The 20067-nt window shown below is 38.5% G+C and overlaps 1 protein-coding gene across 4 annotated transcripts in view; it reads left to right on the top strand.

Annotated features, from left to right (window-relative positions):
• Positions 1-19637, top strand: part of OSTF1 (osteoclast stimulating factor 1) — a 59067-nt gene extending 39430 nt beyond the window's left edge. For 2 of the 4 annotated variants that reach the window (XM_055272240.2, XM_055272239.2), the window contains exons 3-10: positions 50-100; positions 2797-2860; positions 3995-4048; positions 5496-5603; positions 6540-6589; positions 9708-9786; positions 13301-13399; positions 19122-19637. In XM_055272240.2, the coding sequence (XP_055128215.1) occupies positions 50-100; positions 2797-2860; positions 3995-4048; positions 5496-5603; positions 6540-6589; positions 9708-9786; positions 13301-13399; positions 19122-19180 (564 nt within the window). In that variant the 3' untranslated portion in view covers positions 19181-19637. The remainder of the gene's footprint in view (positions 1-49; positions 101-2796; positions 2861-3994; positions 4049-5495; positions 5604-6539; positions 6590-9707; positions 9787-13300; positions 13400-19121) is intronic. The other 2 variants (XM_063636991.1, XM_055272241.2) reach the window with 1 other exon arrangement.
• The last annotated feature ends 430 nt before the right edge of the window (positions 19638-20067 follow it).

Genomic DNA, 20067 nt, shown 5'->3' with positions numbered 1-20067 from the left:
TCTAATTCATGAAAAATCACATGTAGTCAAACTTTTTTTTTTCTTCTAGCCAGATGAATTATACTTTGAGGAAGGTGATATTATCTACATTACTGACATGGTGAGTCCAGATAACATCTTGTAATACCATATATAAAGACTGTTTTACGTAGCTATAACATTGTAAGTTATTTAAATGTATATGTACATAGAAATACATATGTACAAGTCTGTTCATTTTAGCATAATTGATAGTAGCATGAGATTGAAAATAGCCCTTATTTCCATCAATAGGAAAAGAGTTGAATAAGTTTTGGTCTATCTGCAAACAGAACATTATGCAGCTATAGAAAGAAATGGGGAATATCTCTATATGCTATTATGAAGTAATTTAAGTGAAAAAAAAGCAAAGTGAGAAAATGTAGATCGTATATCCTCACTTTTCTAGGAAAGGGTGAGAGTGTATATGTACACACACACGCACACACATGCAGACACTTGTTTTTCTCAATTTCAGATAAAAAGTTGAAAGATGAGTTGCAAAGTAAAATTGAGTTTTATTCTATGAAGAGTAAAGGTCCTTTCTCTAGGTGGAAGGAGGGAAATAGGGTATAATGAACATAGATGGAAGATAGACTTTTAAGAAAATTATACCTTGTTTTGTGGATTTGACTTTGAACTGATGTAAACCTTGACATAAAAAATTGAAATAAAAAGGAATCCCTAAAAATTAAAAGCAGAATGAATCAAATGAACTTAATTGTACCCTGGTAATGGGCATAACCACACAGAGAGGAAATATTCCAAGTTTAATGCTCAGCAATTTGACTGAACATCCATAGTAGAATATGGATATATATGAAAGACATATATATATATAGACAAAAAGAACTGGCCAAAAAAGGGTAAATTGTTTTAAATCATGCCCTTGTTAGGGAAATGTAGGTATTGCTAATTCTGAGATTGTTGCATGTGTATTGTGGTTTAGAGCAAATGAGTCATTAGGTTGGTGATGTTGCTAACGGATTTTCAGCATGCAAAAAGGATACACAGATGTAAGATTAATGACAGTTTAAGAAAAACTCTGTATTCCTTCATCTGAATTGGAAGGATCATATTGCATTTTATCTAAAATAAAACAAAAATATTCCCTGCTGTGTTCTTTGAAGGGGCCTAGGAAAAATGACCAACCCAATAATAATATGTTATTTTCCATTGAAACGAACAGGCTTCTTTGAGAAATGGCTGGTACCAAGTCAGGGGCAGCAGAGGTACAAGATAAACCCAGAACATCCTCTTATTAGAAAACATGGAAGCTCCTAAAGACAGTAGGGTCACACTGAAAGGACTTGGGAACGAACTTGAAGAGACTCCCACTGGCCAAAGATAGGACAATTTGAGCATCAATTAGGGCAACAACTTCCAAGAATTGAAACACATTAAATGCATTTAAATTTATGAGTTTCTAATGTTACTTCTGAACAAATCTCATTGGTCAGCATGAGAGAATGCTAGGAAACCAGGTTTTTATTCTGATAACTGTTAAGGGAAAGAATCACCATTTATTCCGTGTTTTCTTTATGAATTTCTTATCTGGGCAATCTGAGAGTTGATGAAGTTTTTGTTTAAAGAGGTATTCAGGTTATTTCAATGAAGAAGGAATGATAGAATTAGAATGTCACCATCTTGCAGCCTCTAGGAAATAGTGGATCTAGACAATGATCATCAAGGGCTACTAACATTACAAAAAGAAGCTGACTAGATAGTTCGCATTTCCTAATGGAAAAAATCAATACTGCCTAGGAAATAGCCTTGCCAAAAAAAATTGAAGCTGAATCTAATTAAACCTCTAGAACTGATGACCAATTTATAGGCAATACAGGGAACAGAGGAACATGCTTAATGATAACACAGGGATACAACAGGCAAAATCCATAGAGGTTGAAACTACAGAACAAACCAACTGGATTCTTCAACAAATATATTGTAAGAGATAGAATGGAGAGACAACCTATAGATTAAAAGATACTTAAAAGACAAATCAATCATATTGTATAGTCCTTATTTGAATCCCAAATTATGGGGCAGTTGGGAAATTTGAGTATTGACCTAGATATTTGATGATATTAAGGAATTATTGTTGGAAAAAACTTTTAAGCTGTGATAATGGCATTATAATTGCCTTTCAAAAAGTATGTATCTTTCAGAGATACATCCTGAAATATTTACAAATGAAATAATATGATGTCTAGAATTTATTTTAAAATAATCCAGGAGGGGAGGGAGGTTGTGGGGGCATATATGAAACAATATTGGTCATTAATAAATGTGCAGTTGGGAAATGGGTATATATATGGTCATTACATTGTTCTTTCTACTTTTTTGTAAGTTTAAATTTTTCTATAATAAAAAGTTACCCCCAAAATGAAGATAATATAAAGAGATCTTTAGAACTTCCTCCCCCATAAAACAAATTATCTCGAAGCTAAGAGAAATGAAACTGTGGACACAAAATCATATAGCTAGTCTAAACTAGCGTAATTTATTTTCTTCTGTTTCATATCATCTCTTATTTGTTTGGTTGTTGAGACTCTGTCATGAAACGTATTCCATTTGTTGCAGGCAGATGCATGTTTATTTGTAACTTAGTGGTAAGGGAGACGGACACCCACAGCTAGGGCGTGAGGAAGCTTGGTAGTGTGGGTAGGGTTGATGGACATTTTGTAGAACAGGTACTCCCTAGGAGCCAAATAATTTGAAAAGTGAATGAATGCAATCTGGATTTCATACCACTTAATTTAACTCTTCTTTTACCAGAGCGATACCAATTGGTGGAAAGGCACCTCCAAAGGCAGGACTGGACTAATTCCAAGCAACTATGGTGAGTGTTGCTGAGTGGTTTTACTTTAGCTTCGTTCACTTGGAATTTTTTGGTTCTTGAGGCTTTTCTGCTTGCTGCTGTGGCTGAGAAAGCAATGGAGTCATTGTCAGTCTAGGACATTTTCCATTCCATGAGCCTCCTGTTAATAAACTGGCCATGAACACCAGATGTGCTTGAGCCTGACTCTATGGCCTAAGAGAATGCATTTTAGCATTCTTAACCCAAGATTTCCAAGGAAACGCTTATGGTTTTACTTTCTTCAACCCTTAAAACAATTTTTTTTTAATGCTGATATAAACTCAATCTTGCAGATGATTTCTTAGACTAGCCCTTTCTTTTGTGATGGAGTAACCTGACCTTGTTCATTCATGTTCGGGGCAGTGATGTTCATTAAATGCTTATCATGGCAGTTTGGGGACCTTGAGAGATGAGAGACACGACTCCTGCCATGAAGCTGCTTCTAGCTGGAAGTGGGACAAACAGATAAAACACTTGTTTAGTTGTCAGCAGAATCAAGTCAAAAGAGCACAGAATTGATAAACAAGGCTCCTGAGTTTTAATCCTCTTTCTTCCATTTCCTAGTAACACTTCCTACTGATTCTAGGACAGCAGCAAACACGCCTTCTTTAAGAGGCAGGTAGTTATGCTGATTGTTCTTTCTGAATACAGGAAGCAAAATATTCCCCCTTCATCCGATCCTACATAAGTACACACAAGAGAACCAAAATTATTTTCAGCTATCTTTAAAGCAGAGTGATCTACAAAATGTAAAAATGAACATCAAATGCTTTCTTTTGCATTTTTGTGACTTTGTTTATTAAATACTTGAGTAATATCAAGTGTGCATTTAACTCAGGTATGCAGGTTTGTTTGTTTTTGTTTATACTTCCAGTTAATTACTATGTTAATTGCCTTATTACTTGGCTTGGTTTCCCTTAACACATAATTCAGCTTCATTTAATGCAAGAACTATCCATTTGATTTTCTGTTACTTTTTATCCACATTAAGTAAAGGAAACTGTGTTGAAGGCCCTGGTACTCCTAAAGCTGGGGGACTGTGGTGAATGAGTGGCTTCAGTAAATCATTTGTGTGGCAATTCAACATTGGGTTAACACTTTTTATTTTCAATCTAGTGGCTGAGCAGGCGGAATCCATTGACAATCCATTGCATGAAGCAGCAAAAAGAGGTAGGTGTGATTCTTTTTGACTGAGGTATACAGTACAGTAAAATGCACAGATTTCAATTAGTTTTGACAAATGCATACACCCATGTAACCAACACCCAAATCAAGATCTAGAACATTTCTGCCATCCTAGAAAGTTCCCTTTGCACCTTCTCAGTTAAATCCCTGCCTTCCCCAGAGACAGTCTGTCCCAACGTCTATTACCCTAGAGAAGTGTGATTTTAATTTTAAAATGTCAGTCAAGAAGCACTGTTGTGGGGAGATGCAAGTCGAAAGACATGGTCTGTGACTTCCAAAGCGCAACATCTGGCAGGGGAGAGAGAGATGTAACAGATCGTTAAAATATGGTATGATAAGTATAGCAATTGAAATGTGTTTGACAGGCTGTAGAGGCCAGGGTGAGTAACCGGAGGGCAGGAGAATGGAAGGGTCTGGTGGGTACAGCATTTAGGAGAGCGTTGGTGTGGTGAGCATTTGGCCAGGGAGGGCATGAACAACAGGGATGAACCTGGGGAAGATCCTTGACCAAACAACAATCAGCCTGTCTGGGCTTTATTCTGTTGATCAGTAGTCCTCAGCTAGGGGTGATTCCTCTTTCACAAACCCCGAGGATATTTGGCAATATCTGGAGACATGTTGACTGTCATGACTGGAGGGATGTTACTGGCATCTTTTGGGGAGAGGCAGGGGTTGTTGCCACACATCCTACACCACACAGGAGCACCCCCACAATAATCCAACCCCAAATGCCAGTGGGGCTGCTGCTGAGAAACCCTGCTATAGATAATGGGGAATTTTTGTAAAGCCTCAATGAGCTCCATTTCATTCCATTTTTAAATTTTTTGGAAATCTGAATGTACACAAGGAAATTATTGGTTAGGATTGTGAAAAAGTAAAAGGACTAAAGTGACATTTAAAAAATTCTTTGTAAATTAGATACTTGGGACATTAGCCTGAGTTTGTTAAATTAATAGTTATAGTTTAGCATATAAGAGCAGCAGCCTTGAGTAGGTTATTTAGCCTTTCTTACAGGAACTGAAGATGCATTGTAAATATAAATATGAATAGTATCTGCTTGTTCTTAGGTTTGATTGTTTTTTCCTCAATTTCCAGAATTTCACAAAGAAAAAAATACACACACACACACACACACACACACACACACAGACCTATATATTTTTTAACAGAATAGAAATAAGTATACCCATTTAGGCAACTCTTCCCATTAACCTATTAGAAACATTGATGTTAATACTTTCCATTAATAAGCTGGAAGTCAAAATGTACCATAATAAATGCATTAATGGGGAGGTCTTAATTTAATACTTGCTGATAAATCCATTGCAAATGGAAATTTATGCAGAATGAAACAGAATGAAATTGATTTAAAAGCAAAATAAAAAGTGAAAGCTTTTTTTCTTGTGTTTTCGTAAATGTAAAATTCTTTCAGGCAACTTGAGCTGGTTGAGAGAGTGTTTGGACAACAGAGTGGGTGTTAATGGCTTAGACAAAGCTGGAAGCACTGCCTTATACTGGGCTTGCCACGGGGGCCACAAAGGTATTACATTTTGTTTGTTATATGTTTCTATGCTGCTGAAAATATGTTTCACCTATGGGAGCCAGATTTACAAAAAATGAGAAAGAAAAAGCATTGGCTATTCTTTTTGAATCCTTTAGAACACCGGCCAAAAGCCTTGTTCCTCGAAGCTCTGTAGAACAGTGGGTAGAATGTGGTCAGTCAGCCTCGCTGCATGGGCCCCTCTCGCTTGAAAGACTGGACACTTCCTTTCCTCTCTCAGGCTTAGAAAGGTTACTGGAAAACAGCATTTATAAAAACAAAACCACTATCTAATCTTACAGAAGCAAAGATCAGAATTTGCTCCTCTAGCTTAGCTTTTCATAAGGTCTGCTTTTATGATTTGCATTTTAAGTTTCATGCAAACTATTAGATTCAAGAGAAAGCCAACATTTGCCAGAGTTAGTGATTCCATTGATACTTTTCCTGTTATAATCAATAATAATGACAAATTGAATTTTTAGATGTATTTCTTCCTGGCCAAAAATTTATCACCCACTGCTTTTCTACCTCTCCCTATCACAAAAGAAATAAACTCAACAACACTAAGAAATGAAGATCTCAACAAATTAAATAGCAGTGCCAAAGGAAAATTTGTAACTGTCTCCTAAAAAGAAGCCTATCTTATTTCAGCTAATAAACATGTTATTATATGAATGAAAAGTATTATAGTGAATGTAAAAATATTCCTATGTCATATGAAAATGCAAAAGCCAAAACTATTAGAAAAAGTATATTTTCCTAAATAATTCCACTTTTTAGATTCTTAAGTTTTTCTATTTATAAATTTTACAAAATGTGTTAACATTTTCTTGAAGGTTCTTCTAAAGAATCTCTCTTTTATAAAATTATTGTACCTAGATTTGTCAGGCTTCTAATTTTCATTCTTAAAAAGTATCTTTTCTCTTTGAATTTCAGATATAGTGGAAATGCTCTTTACTCAACCAAATATTGAACTGAACCAGCAGGTAAGACTGCTTATCTGAAAATTATTTAACACATACCTGCTTGTTCTCTTTAGTACAGAGCAACTCATGGGCATGTGAAGTATTGTAGTCAAAATACCACAAGCACATAATTTAAAAATTATAATTGTACTGAAAGTCAAATTATCCACAGCCCCAAGTGCCAAACCCACTCCTCTTCATATGTCACTTTCAGCTTTTAGTTCTTTCTTCGTGTACTTACCTTTGTGTTACTAAGGAATAGGCTGACAGAGCTATCTTACCATGCATTATCTTCACGTGTACTTTGGCCTCCTGTTGGGTATGTGAAGGTTTAAGCTTGTCAGCTGCCCCAGCTCTCATCTTTCAGCACCCCAGCACCAAGCCTGTTCTCCTCTGCTCCTCAGTGTACTTCATCACAGTTTTTGGTTATATTACTATATAATGTTTACTTTATTATGGGTGTCTAAATAGTGTTCACTGCTTATATAACCTTTTTTTGTTTCTGTACTTTTTAAAACTCATTTTCTGTTATCTCACTGTGACTTCTCTACTGTTTTATACAGTCTTGATATATAATACTTTTCCAAAATGTGTAAGATAATCAACAGCTTTCTTTTTTCTCCCTGGATTCATACTTCCTAAAGCTCTCCATCATTCTCCAGTCTGAGCAGCTTGGTCCCTGTGGTCCTTTGCTGTCCTCCAGGGAACCGCTTCTGTTCTCTGCCATGTTGCATCTTCATTTTTCTGGATCCCTTGTCTTTCTTTTGTCAGAGAACATCTTCAGGTAGATTCCTGAGAAAGAGAAGCTTGCGATTGATTATATGGCTGATCAGAATTCTAGGTCAAAAACAGTTTCCCTCGGAATTTTGAAGGCATGGTTCTGTGGCATTCTCGTTTCCAGGGATGCTTTTGAGAGATTTGGTGCCATTTTGATTCCCATTCTTTTATGTGTGATCTGCTTTTTCTCTTGCTAAGAATATTTACTTTATTGTTGGTGTTTTCAAATTTGATGATGATGTGCTAGTGTTCGTCTCTTCCCAATGATTATGATGAACACTTTCAGCCTGGGAAATTATCTTGTATTATTTCTTTTAGAGTTTTTATCTGACCCTTCTTTGTTCTTTTGGTTCTGGAATGCCTATTAGTAGGATGTTGGACTTCTTGGATTGAACCTTCAGTTTTCTTAATTTTTCCCAGAGATATTCCCATCTTTGTTTTATTTTGGTTATCTTTTTAATTCCCCAGAGTTCTGTATTAGTTTTCTATTGCTGCCTAGCAAACGACCACAGGCTTAGCAGCTTATACTTTCTGTACATCAGAATTCTGGGCGTGGCATAGCTGCGTTCTCTGCTCAGGGTCTTCCAGGTGGAAATCAAGGTATTGGCTGGAGCTGGATTCTCATCTGGAGCTTGGGGTCTTCTTCCGAGTGCATTTAGGTTGTTGGAAGAATTGATTTTCTTCTATCTGTAGTATTACTGAGGCCCTCAGCTTTTAGAGGCCACCCCTCTCTGTAGACAGCTCACAGTATGGCTGTTTGCTTTCTTCCTCAAGGCCAGAAGGAGATTGTCTCTCTGCTGTTTCATCGTTTTTATTTTTTAAAGGCCCACCTGGTTAGGTCAGGCCCACCTGGGATAATGTCCCTTTTGATGAACTCAACATCCGTTGACTAGAAACCTAATTACGGGAGTGATAGCCTGTTACATGCACTGCTTTCACTTGCAGTCAAGAGGAGGGGGCCTATACCAGGGCCCAGGAACCGTGGGAGCCGTTCTTAGAATTCTGTTATAAGCGCTTATTTTATTCTGATTGTTACTTTTACATGGTATCTTTTTCTTGTTTCATGACCCAATATGATCTTATATCTTGCTGATATACTATTTATAACTTTTCAAACTATATTTTTTGGCTCTTCACTGTACTGTGTTTTTTCCCTTTGAGATCCATTTATTTTGTTTGTTTTAGTCTTTCCTAAAATATTATAGACTTTCCATGAACACTTGGTGTCATTATCTATTCATTCATTATTATTTTTTTAATTTGAGATGGAGTCTCGCTCTGTCGTCTAGGCTGGAGTGTAGCGGTGCAATCTCAGCTCACTGCAACCTCTGCCTCCTGGGTTCAAGCTATTCTCCTGCCTCAGCCTCCCAAGTAGCTGGGACTACAGGCCTGTGCCACTGGCCTGGCTAATTTTTGTGTTTTTAATAGAGACGGGGTTTCACCATGTTGGCCAGGCTGATCTTGAACTCCCGACTTCAGGTGATCCGCCCTCCTCGGTCTCCCAAAGTGCTGGGATTACAGGCATGAACTACCATGCCTGGCCCTTATCCATTCATTTTTAAGTGTGATTGGAAGCTGTGTGTGCTTGGTGAGAACTGCTGGCTGGTGGGCTTCTTCACAGGGCGATGTGGTGAGGTCCTGGCTGTTTTGCTAGGTGACACTCAAATGCTAATGAAAGTACACTCCTTCCCTTCCCTGCACATGGGGCTGCACTGCTTCACCAGAGAAGTGCCCTCCAGTCTCCTGCCTGGGGGTATGTACACACTGGGCAGTGGGGTACATAAAGGTACCTGAGAGAGGAGTCTTACTGTTCAGTCTGTACCCTCAGGTTTTAGTTTCTGGCCTTTTGCTGCCTTCTCTTGTACCTAGTGTTCATGAACTTGGAAACTATCAGGTTAATTTATCAACAAGTAAATCTGTCATCATTATTGGGTCATCTGACAGCAAGAGAAGGGGAAGAGGTTCTGAGACTCTACTTTTTATGAGTACTTTTAACCAGTATCTCTGTTTTCCCACCCATGCCTCATATCTGTCCTAGCACCTCCAGGAATCTCCAGTTCCTCATTTTTGCCAGGCTTCTGCATGTTCAAATCTGCTTGCTTCCTCCTGAGTCTCCCTCTGCAGTCATCTGCTTTTCAGCTCGTGCTCCACCAAGTCAGCTTGTACTCCTCCATCCCATTCCATCTCCCAAAAATGACTCCTCTCCCATCTCTTGAGTCTCCTTTCCTTTTCTCTTTGGAATTTTATTTGGTTCCGTAACTTTGTTCCCATTTTAGGTTTAACTGGGTTGAACCCAAATTAACATGTACTTTCAATCCACCTTCTATCTTAAAAATGGTACTTTCTCTTTTTATCACTATAGAACAAGTTAGGAGACACAGCTTTGCATGCTGCTGCCTGGAAGGGTTATGCAGATATTGTCCAGTTGCTTCTGGCAAAAGGTAAAGTTTGTGCTGAGTTTATCTGGTCTTTGCTTGCCCTGAAAAATAGTCTATATCAAATTATGCCATTTGAAATGGTAAGAAGAATAATAGTCTTATTTCAAAATAGGGTTTAACCTTTGCTCTGCCTGTGTATCATGGAGTAGTTATGATAAAATGAAATTATTGGGGGTTTGTGTTAGTTTTTAATATAAACTAAAACCATGGCAAGCTTTAACATTACATGTATTACTTTTAGTAAGAACTGTACTGTACGTTTCTGCAGGATTATAGAACCTTAGAAACAAAGAATGTATGTGTACACATGTGTTGGGGAGATCCTGTCTGAGAAAGCTATATAGGTAAAGTTGCTGAGGCCCCTGTTCTCACAGGGAAGTCTTGACGGATAAGCAAGAATGATGTGGCTGCAATGTCCTGCTTTGAGCTGAGCAGGTGCTAGATGTAAAGTGAACGAGAGAGGATATCTTGATTCCCTGTTTTTATAAGTCAGAGGAAACAGTGAATTTATAAACTGACTATCCCTTTATCCTTTTGTCCCACAAATATTAGTTTACTCTTAGAGAAGGCCAGGCAGATCACCTATACCATACTCTAGTCCAGAAGCCTATCATGTAGGATGCTTGAGTCCCCAAGACACTTGTCATGGAATTACCCTCATTAGGGATCCTCAGAGCAATATTGTCGGATATATGATAGGAAATGGTTTAGATTTTAAGTATGCTGGTGATGTAAGCTCCAGGTCTAAAAGGCCAGACATTATGAGGATCACTTTAGTGCCCTGTAAAGGATACGCTGATGACTTTGATGTCTAATATGGCAGCCACTAGCCACGTGCACAACTGAGCTGTTTAAATGAGGCAATCTGAATTGAGATATGCTGTAAGTGTAAAATGCATACCAGATTTCAAAGACTTAGTGAAACCAAAAGTAAAACATCACAGTAATTTTCATGTTGGTTATGTGTTGAAATGACAACATTTCAGATATGCTGGGTTAAATAAAATATATAATTAAAATTTCACATTTTGCAAAATGTGGTTATTAGAAAATTAAAAATTATATACGTGGATCACATTATATTCCTATTAGTGCTCATCTAAAGGGACCCAGGAAATGGTTGTGTTTCTTCTTTATCATCACTGTCTCTGAATATTTCCTGTTCTGATAGAAATCATGTCTATGAGCTCTAAAGTATAATATATGATTAGTCACAGAACTGTTAACCGTCAGGAGTTTTTGATCTGTAGCACATGGGAGAATGAGGTTTTATATAACCCTACTGTGAATAGAACGATCTGCTTAGGAGAAAGATTTTAACACAAGATCATTATATTACTAATTAAACATATTTTTTTTCCTTGATGCAATATTTCTGTGCCTTTAAGTTTGGGGACACTTCTTTCTTTCTTTCTTTTTTTTTTGAAACTGGGTCTCTATTGCCCAGGCTGGAATGCAATGGCATGATCTCGGCTCACTGCAACCTCTGCCTCCTGGGCTCAGGTGATTCTCCCACCTCAGCCTCCTGAATAGCTGAAATTACAAACATGCACCACCACACATGGCTAATTTTTGTAGAGATGGAGTTTCGCCATGTTACCCAGTCTGGTCTTTTTTTTTTTTTTTTTGAGACAGAGTCTCGCTCTGTCGCCCAGGCTGGAGTGCAGTGGCAGGATCTCGGCTCACTGCAAGCTCCGCCTCCTGGGTTCATGCCATTCTTCTGCCTCAGCCTCCCGAGTAGCTGGGACTACAGGCGCCCGCCACAATGCCCAGCTAATTTTTTTGTATTTTTAGTAGAGACGGGGTTTCACCGCGTTAGCCAGGATGGTCTCGATCTCCTGACCTCTTGATCCGCCCGCCTTGGCCTCCCAAAGTGCTAGGATTACAGGCGTGAGCCATCACGCCTGGCCCAGTCTGGTCTTAAACTCCTGAACACAAGCGATCCGCCTGCCTCAGCCTCCCAAAGTGCTGGGATTACAGGCATGATGAGCTACTGTGCCGGCCTATTTTTGTTTATTGAAGGGGAAGTGGTTGCAAAAAAAAAAAAAAAAAAAAGATCTTTCCTACACTGTGGCAGAAAGTATGAACTGATAAAGCCTTCTTTTTTTGTTTTTTTTTGGTTTTCTTTGAGACTTAGTCTTGCTCGATTGCCCAGGTTGGAGTGCAGTGGTGCAATCTTGGCTCATTGCAGTCTCCGCCTCCTGGGTTCCAGCGATTCTCATGCCTCAGTCTCCCAAGTAGCTGGGATTACAGGCATGCGCCACCATGCTTGGCTAATTTTTATATTTTTAGTAGAGATGGGCCATGTTGGCCAGGCTGGTCTTGAACTCCTGACCTCAAATGATCCGCCCACCTTGGCCTCCCAAAGTGCTAGGATTACAGGTGTGAGCCACCGTGCTTGGCCTAAAGCCTTCTTGGAAAGCAATCTTAAAATCAGAGATGAAAAAGGAGATATTACAACTGATACCACAGAAATTCAGAGGATCATTAGAGACTAGTATGAAAAGCAATCTGACAGTAGCTGTCAGAATTTAAAATGGACTTAGCCTGAATTTCCAATACTATTTTTAGTAAACCATTCTTCAGAAATACATGTGAACAAAGATGTTGTTCAAGTATGTTCACTGGAGTATTTGTGATAATGAAAATTAGGAGTAGCCTAAGTGCCCATCAGTACAGGAGTAATTAAATTTTGGAGCATCCACAAAATGGAATATTTAAATGGTTGAGTTACAAATATGTGTATTTGCTAAGAAAACAGTACCATTAGACATTAAGTTTTAAAAACATGAAATTACAGACCAATACGTGTAGTATGATTTTGTGTCTATATCAATATGTGTATGAATGCATTGATGCAAATAAGGGAGATAAGAACTCACGCCCACTTGTTAAGAATGGTTACCTTAGGAGTAGGTAGAAGATGAAGGAATGAAATGGAACTTGCGCTTTTTTGTTCAGCATACATTTGTATTTTTGAATCCTTAACAATGCAAATGTATTCATGAATTCTGATGTAATTTTGAACACAATAAAGGCAAAGGAAAAGTGGGTAGAAGATGGCTTATGGGAATAATGAATTGCCTCTTGGTTTTATGTGTTGCTATTCTGCTAATTTGCATGAAAGCATACTTACAGATATAAAATATTAATCCCCTCAAGCACTACCCACTTGGTCTTTTCTAAAGACCCTCTTGAGCAAAAGAGGAAGCAAAGGGCTCATTGAAGTTAAGCCCCACAGGGACCATAAACTCCTAACTGAAAAGTTCACATGCAATTCTATAGGGACCCGAAAGGCTCAGAATTAATTGTTATCGTAGGTGCAGCAACAAGCTTCCTGATTAAAGATGCCAAATTATACTGCATGAGAAAGTTTATTGTTTTGAGAACGTTTACTTCTGGGCCAGAGTTGTTCACTAGTTTATTTTGCCAAAAGTTGTTAGCTGTGGGGAGAGAGGATTGGCTACTACTATATAGTCTTCAAAGACACCTAATTGACTTTTCTTGTGTTGGGAAGGTGCTAGAACAGACTTAAGAAACAATGAGAAGAAGCTGGCCTTCGACATGGCTACCAATGCTGCCTGTGCATCTCTCCTAAAAAAGAAACAGGGAACAGGTATTTGTTTTGAATTCTTCTTTCTTCTCTGGTGCCCCATAACTAAGATTTACAAACTTAGAATTGCGCAAAAGAGATAAACTCAGCTGAGTGCAGTGGCTTATGCCTGTAATCCCAGCACTTTGGGAGGCCAAGGCAGGAGGTTCACTTGAGCCCAGGAGTTGTGGACCAGCCTGAGCAACAAAGTGAGACCCCCGTCTCTACAAAAAGTACCAAAAGTTAGCCAGACATTGTGGTGTGGGCCTGTAGTCCCAGCTACTCAGGAGGCTGAGCTGGGGGATCACTTGAGCCCTGGGAGGTTGAGGCTGCAGTGAGCTGTGATCGCACCACTGCATTCCAGCCTGGGTGAGAGCGAGACCATATCTCAAAAAAAAGATAAACTCTTCAGATGATTCTGAAGTTTGTTTCTATATCCTTGATCTTGACCAGAACCCCCAAAATAGGACATCCTCAATTAAACAGAAATTAGACAAGAAACACAATCTTTTACCTTTATTTTGTGTTTCTTTTCCTTACAATCAAGTTCTAATCACCTTGCTTTCCATTACAGTCCTTTTCAGAGAATGATCGTCTTCATTCCCTCATTTCAATATGTATTTATGAGTGATTATCACTAAATATTTTTTAAAATAACATTTAATAGCTCCATGATTATATTTTATTTCTGTTTTAAATGAGGATATCAATGAACTATAATCAAAATTATTCTAGACTTTGCTAAATCTTTTGGACTTTATTCATAGTACTATGGGTGGTTTTTTAAAATAGAGTTTAGGTGTACATTTTTATTGTTTTTTTAGATGGAGTCTTACTCTGTTGTCCAGCCTGGAGGGCAGGTGTGCAATCATAGCTCACTGCAGCCTCAAACTCCTAGGCTCAAGTGATCCTCCCATCTCAGCTTCCTGAGAAAATGGGACTACAGGCATGTGTCATCATGCCCAGCTAATTTTTTTTTTTAATGTAGAGATAGGGGCCTTGCCATGTTGTCCAGGTTGGTCTCGAACTCGTGGACTCAAGCCATCCTCCTGCCTCAGCCTCCCAAAGCACTGGGATTACAGGCGAGAGCCACTGTGCCTGGCCTCCTTTTGTTCTTTATTCTAGATATGTCTTTGTTCCAGATTTCTTTTCTTTTTTTAACTTCAGTTTGAATATAGTGTAACTGTTAATCAGTTGGTATTCCTTAATTAATCCATGAGAGCTCACTGGCATTGCAAGCCTTTCTTTAAAGTAATTCCTCATGGATAGATGGAGATGGGTTCTATTAAGGGAATGAGAAAGTATCAGCTGAGCTGGTGCTCCCCAGCTACATTATGATTGAGAAGCCATATTTGCAGCAGTGTGAGAGACATACTTCTGCTTGAGTTTGACCTACTCCTTGCTGCCTTGATTGGGTCAGGAAGTAGGACTCTGGCCTAACTTCCTTTCTCTGCCACTGACTTCCTGTTGTGTGGCTACCCTTAGCCTGTCCTGACCGAAGAGTAAGGCTTCTTATGACCTGAAGGTATCAGAGTCTCATGCATGCTATGAGCTCCATTTTGATAGACAAGGCATATACCAAACTTTCTTAGACCCCAGAGAGCTTACCCAGAAGCCTTACTCAGGAGTGGTCTGAGTTGAGGGAAGCAGGTGATGAGCCTTTCTGCAGCCTTTGTAGAACAGGGCTGGGAGGCAGGTACTCTTTTCTCTGTGCACCCCAAGTATGTTTAGTCTACCTTCCTAAATTTGAACTGATTAGGTAATGGATTCATTAATGAGGTAATCTTAGGGCCTGGCAGACAGAGCCAAGAAATGAGTTTTTATATTTCAATTTTCATGTTACTTTTAAAATGTTTTTTCATGCTTCATTTCCCCAATTATACAGTTTAAAAAAAAAGCTTTAATTTGTATTATGATCCTCATTGGAATAGGTTTGGACTATTTGGCCATAGAGTTAATTGCCAGCATGAACTCTAAGTTGGAAAAGGTATATTCTGATATTGTTGTCCACTTTTTTTTTTTTTTGAGACAGAGTCTCACTCTGTCACCCAGGCTGGAGTGAAGTGACACAGTCTCAGTTCACTGCAACCTCTGCCTCCTGGGCTCAAGTGATTCTCCTGCCTCAGCCTCCTGAGTAGCTGGGATTACAGGCATGAGCCACCATGCACGGCTAATTTTTGTATTTTTATTAGAGATGAGGTTTCACCTTTTTTGTCCAGGCTGGTCTCAAACTCCTGACCTCAAGCGATCTGCCTGCCTTGGCCTCCCAAAGTAGTTGTAGTCTACTTTTAGAAGCACAACGTGGATTTTTTAATAGGTACAAAAATTCACATTTTGCAGTTACTATGGAAGATAACTAGGTTATACAACTGGGGGTTACACTCAAGAGTTGAGCCCTATACATTTTTAAAAATTTTTTTCCAACTTTTAAAAATTTGTGTATAATTTACATTAGGTAAGTACATAAATCTTAAGTATACAGCTTGATTAATTTTTTTTACACCCGTTCGCCACAACCCAGATGAAGCTAGAGAACAGTTCCCACATGCCACATGCCTCCCTCAGTGTCTTCTGCTTCTCTCACCATAGATTAGTTCTGCCCAATCGTGAACTTTATGTAAATGGAACCAAACAGTATGTACTTTTTGTGACTGACCTCTTTCATTTACATTATGTCTGTGAGATTCATCCGTATGCCTGTGTTTATTTCTCCATCATTTATTTATTGTTTGTATGTTTGTTGGTTGGTCTTAAGTGCTGGTTCTTGATTTGAGATATGTAAAGCCAGGGTGATGGGATTGAGGTAAAATGAACGTGAGCTAGGGAAGGATGGCAGTGCTGCAGGAAGATACATTCCTATGCGTGCTATGCCCAGAGGTGGGCTGTGAAGAGATACAGCTCATCACACAACACCTGACCATGTGGGAGGTTTCCTGAGAAAACTGCCTCACAACAGTTCATGAAAGGAAGGAAGGAGAAGGAATTTATTTGCCTGACTTGGGCCTGTCTTTTGATGACCGCTCAGTCAGAGTCTGCACCGTGGCAAATCATCCTCTCTTTTTAATAGGAGAAGTAAGAATAAAATAAAGAGCAGAAGTAACTATCCAAGGACACAGAATATGGGCAAAACTTAGGATAGCAAAGTAGAAGAGGACAGAGTTTTCCTATTTGTCTCTCAGGCTTTAGCTTAGAAAGCTACATTTTACCAAGTTGACATGAAGTCCTGAAGTTCCTGGGTGTGTGTTGGGGGAGAACAAAATATATTCCTCCCACTTCTTGCGAACTCCTCTTGAGGAGAGTGGAGAATAATAGAGTCAACCTGAAGACTTCCAGTAGCTTGAAGGCTGGTGTGAAGTCACTGAAACATGGCCAGGTGTGGCGGCTCACACCTGTAATCCCAGCACTTTGGGAGGCAGGGAGGATTGCTTGCATCCAGGAGTTCAAGACTAGCCTGGACAACATAGTGAGATGACGTCTCTACAAAAAAAATTAAAGACTAGCTGAGTGTGGTGATGCACACCTGTAGTCTTAGCTACTTGGGAGGCTGAGGTGGGAGGATCGCTTGAGTCCAGAAAGTCAAGGCTGCAGTGAGCCATGATCGTACCACTGCACTGCAGCCTGGGTGACAGAATGAGATCCAGAAAAGAGACTTGGCCTCTGTTCTGCTTTATCTTTCCTTCTCTCTCTTGCAAGATAAATTGGCTTCCACCTCCCTTGTACTGATCATCCCTTCTTCTTTTCTTTTTCTCAATAATCATTTTCCAAAACATGTAAACATGAAAACTTTTTTTTTTAAGAAGAGCATTAGCATACCTAAAAAATAATTCCTTAATATTCCTTAATATCATCAAATATCTTGTCCTTGTCCAAACTTCCATTTTCTCATACATCTTTGTTTTTACTTATTTATTTACTTATGGTTTATTTAAGTCAGGATTCACATAAGGTCAGTTTGTGATTGGTAGATATATCTCTTTATTTATTTTTTAAGCAATAGTTCCTTTCCCTCTCCTCTTCCCCCTTTTTAACCTTGCAATTTATTTATTAAAGAAACTGGGTCAACTCACTTGAATTTCCCATTGTGGACATTGCTAACTGCATTCCCATGGTGTTATTTGTCATGTTCCTCTGTCCTTTATGTTTTTGTCAATTAGTGTTAGATTTAGAGGTTTGATCCAATTTAGGTTCATTCTATCAATCAATCAATCAATCATGTATCTGCCTGCCTATCTTATCTATCTATCTATCTAGAGGTTTGATCCAATTTAGGTTCTATCCATCTACTTACCTACCTACCTACTTACCTACCTACCTAGCTATGTATCTAATCTAGCTAGCTAGCCAGAGGTTTGATCCAATTTAGGTTCAATCTATCTATCTATTCACCTACCTACCTATCTACTTACCTACTTTATCATGTATCTTTTTTGGGAGTAGAAGGAATAATAAATCATATAGAATATTGTGTTCTTTTATCAGGGGCACCTGATCCCTGGTTGTCTCTCTTCCTGTAATGTGACATCCATTGATGATCATTGCCTAGATCTGTTACTTCACTAAACAGCGCAAAATGATGATATTAAATCATCTTCTTTTTGAGTTATTAGCTGGAACATTCTATTAGGGAAAGTTTTCCCTCATCAATTGTTTTGCTATGCAGAGGAATAGTTAATGTAGCAAGGGCAAGATAAATGCTTGATTTTTGCCCTTTATTTAAGAGTTTTTAAAATAATAAGCTGGTCTCTGTCATCCTGCAAAGGGTGACAAATGAGTTCTTTTTGGTGTGCCTCGAAATATTTGATGTGCTTTAATCCAGTCCAGTTAGTAGCTTTATCAATAGCCCATCTTTGGCTAGTGGAGGCCTGTTTAAGTTGAATCTCAGACCCTTTCACGTGATGCTGTCTTTGATAGGTTGCTTGCTTTATGACATGACTAGGGTTCTAGGTCCATCCCTTGTACTTCCTGCGCCATACTTGGAACTGGTCATATGTATGATAAGCTTCAGAGATGTGATACTTAGAGACCATGAAGATCTGGGTGCTGTGACATATATTTATTGAACTTCAACAATGTACCTGTGTTTGCATTCTGTTTTTCCCACTAAAATGATACTTGGGCTAATCTGTTGCTATAGGAATTTGACTAGACAGTTGAAGGGGTGACTGTGAAAGATCAGATGTCTTCCTTTCGAGTCCTGTTCAAGGTTGCTTGAACATTTGACGGGGTCCAGCTCTTTCTATTTTAAAACTTTTTCCCCCCATTTCAGCCTTTTGCTTTATTGTTGGTGTTTTCTACATTGAAATGGAAGCTTCTTTGTTTTCGTTCTTTCTTTTCCTTTTTCTCCTTCGGTAGTTAACGTCCTACCTAGTGACTTTGCCTTTAGGCAAGACCTCAGGCTGTCACTGGGAGAGGAGGCTGGAAGCGCGGTTGTCAGAGTGGAGTGCTGCTGGTGGTGCGTCATGTTGGTCATGGTGCCTGTGGCTGGGGCTTTCTGTTGGAAATGGATGCATGGCACCTAGGACCAAAACTCTTCTGCATGACTATGGAACGCATCGTCAGCCTCTGTGGCAACAGAAACTTAATGGTTAGGCTGAAAAGCAAAAGCAGAGAAAGATCCTCAGGGAAAGTAGAATCCCTGGGTCAGATGGAAGATTCTATTATAATTTAAGAGCTTTGAAAATGAAATATAAAATCTGAGCAGTTTATAATTTCTCTATTTTGCTTTTTTCCCTCCTCTTTCTTTCAGATGCAGTTCGAACATTAAGCAATGCCGAGGACTATCTCGATGATGAAGACTCAGATTAATTCCTTTCTGGAGCTTTGAGATCTAAAGCTTCTGTTGCTTTTGCCATTCCAAAACTTTGTCTTTGCCAGAAAAGTGTTGGTAACTATAAAGAAAAGTATATATGAACACGGCAGTGTTGCCCTGTGTTTGAGTAGAACGTGTAAATGAATTGTTCCCACCTTTGGTTTGCCAATAAGTGACTGGATTCTTGGCTGTATAAAATACATTTGTGTTCACCAGAGTAGAACAAGAAGAGATTATTTCTATTTATCAAGCAAAAGGAATTTTAAGATTTTTTTTTCTTTAAAACAAATCAGGATTTTTTTTTTTTTTTTTAGTTAAAGTGCTTTACCTCGATGGTTGAGATATTTTGAATGGATTTTTCAAGGGGGGAAAATGCTTATTATAATAATACACCAAAATACTTAACAGAAAATCGTCAGCTATTCTGACAAAAATAAACATTTTGAGAGACTATTTCTTTTGTCTGTTTCCGTGGTATCACTCATTGTTGCTGAGTAAGTAAAGCTTTTTATATTTAGGTAAGAACTGATTTTATTTTTTAAATTATATTTTATATTTATTAGCACAGAAGAATAATGAGAGCCACATTTTAGTTCAACTTCTTGTGTTAGCTTTGATCAAAGTGAAGACAATAATCGTGGAGAAGGTGCATGTCTAATAAAATAGGTAAATTTAATTATGAGATTTCCAGTTTTTATCTCCAAGGTTGTATTTAGAGTGGAGAAACCCAACAACTCATTACAGTTTCGCTAAGCTTTGAAAGGTTAAAAAAATTTATTTCTTTATGATAGATGCCATACTTTTCCATATGGAGTAGTCAGGAACCATGAAACTTTTTGCATTCAGTTTTTTTAATAACATTTGTTTTCTCACAGTATGGATC

Source organism: Symphalangus syndactylus, chromosome 3 (genome assembly GCF_028878055.3).
Source record: "Symphalangus syndactylus isolate Jambi chromosome 3, NHGRI_mSymSyn1-v2.1_pri, whole genome shotgun sequence".
Taxonomy (NCBI): domain Eukaryota; kingdom Metazoa; phylum Chordata; class Mammalia; order Primates; family Hylobatidae; genus Symphalangus; species Symphalangus syndactylus.
This window is presented reverse-complemented; position numbering and strand designations above follow the sequence as displayed.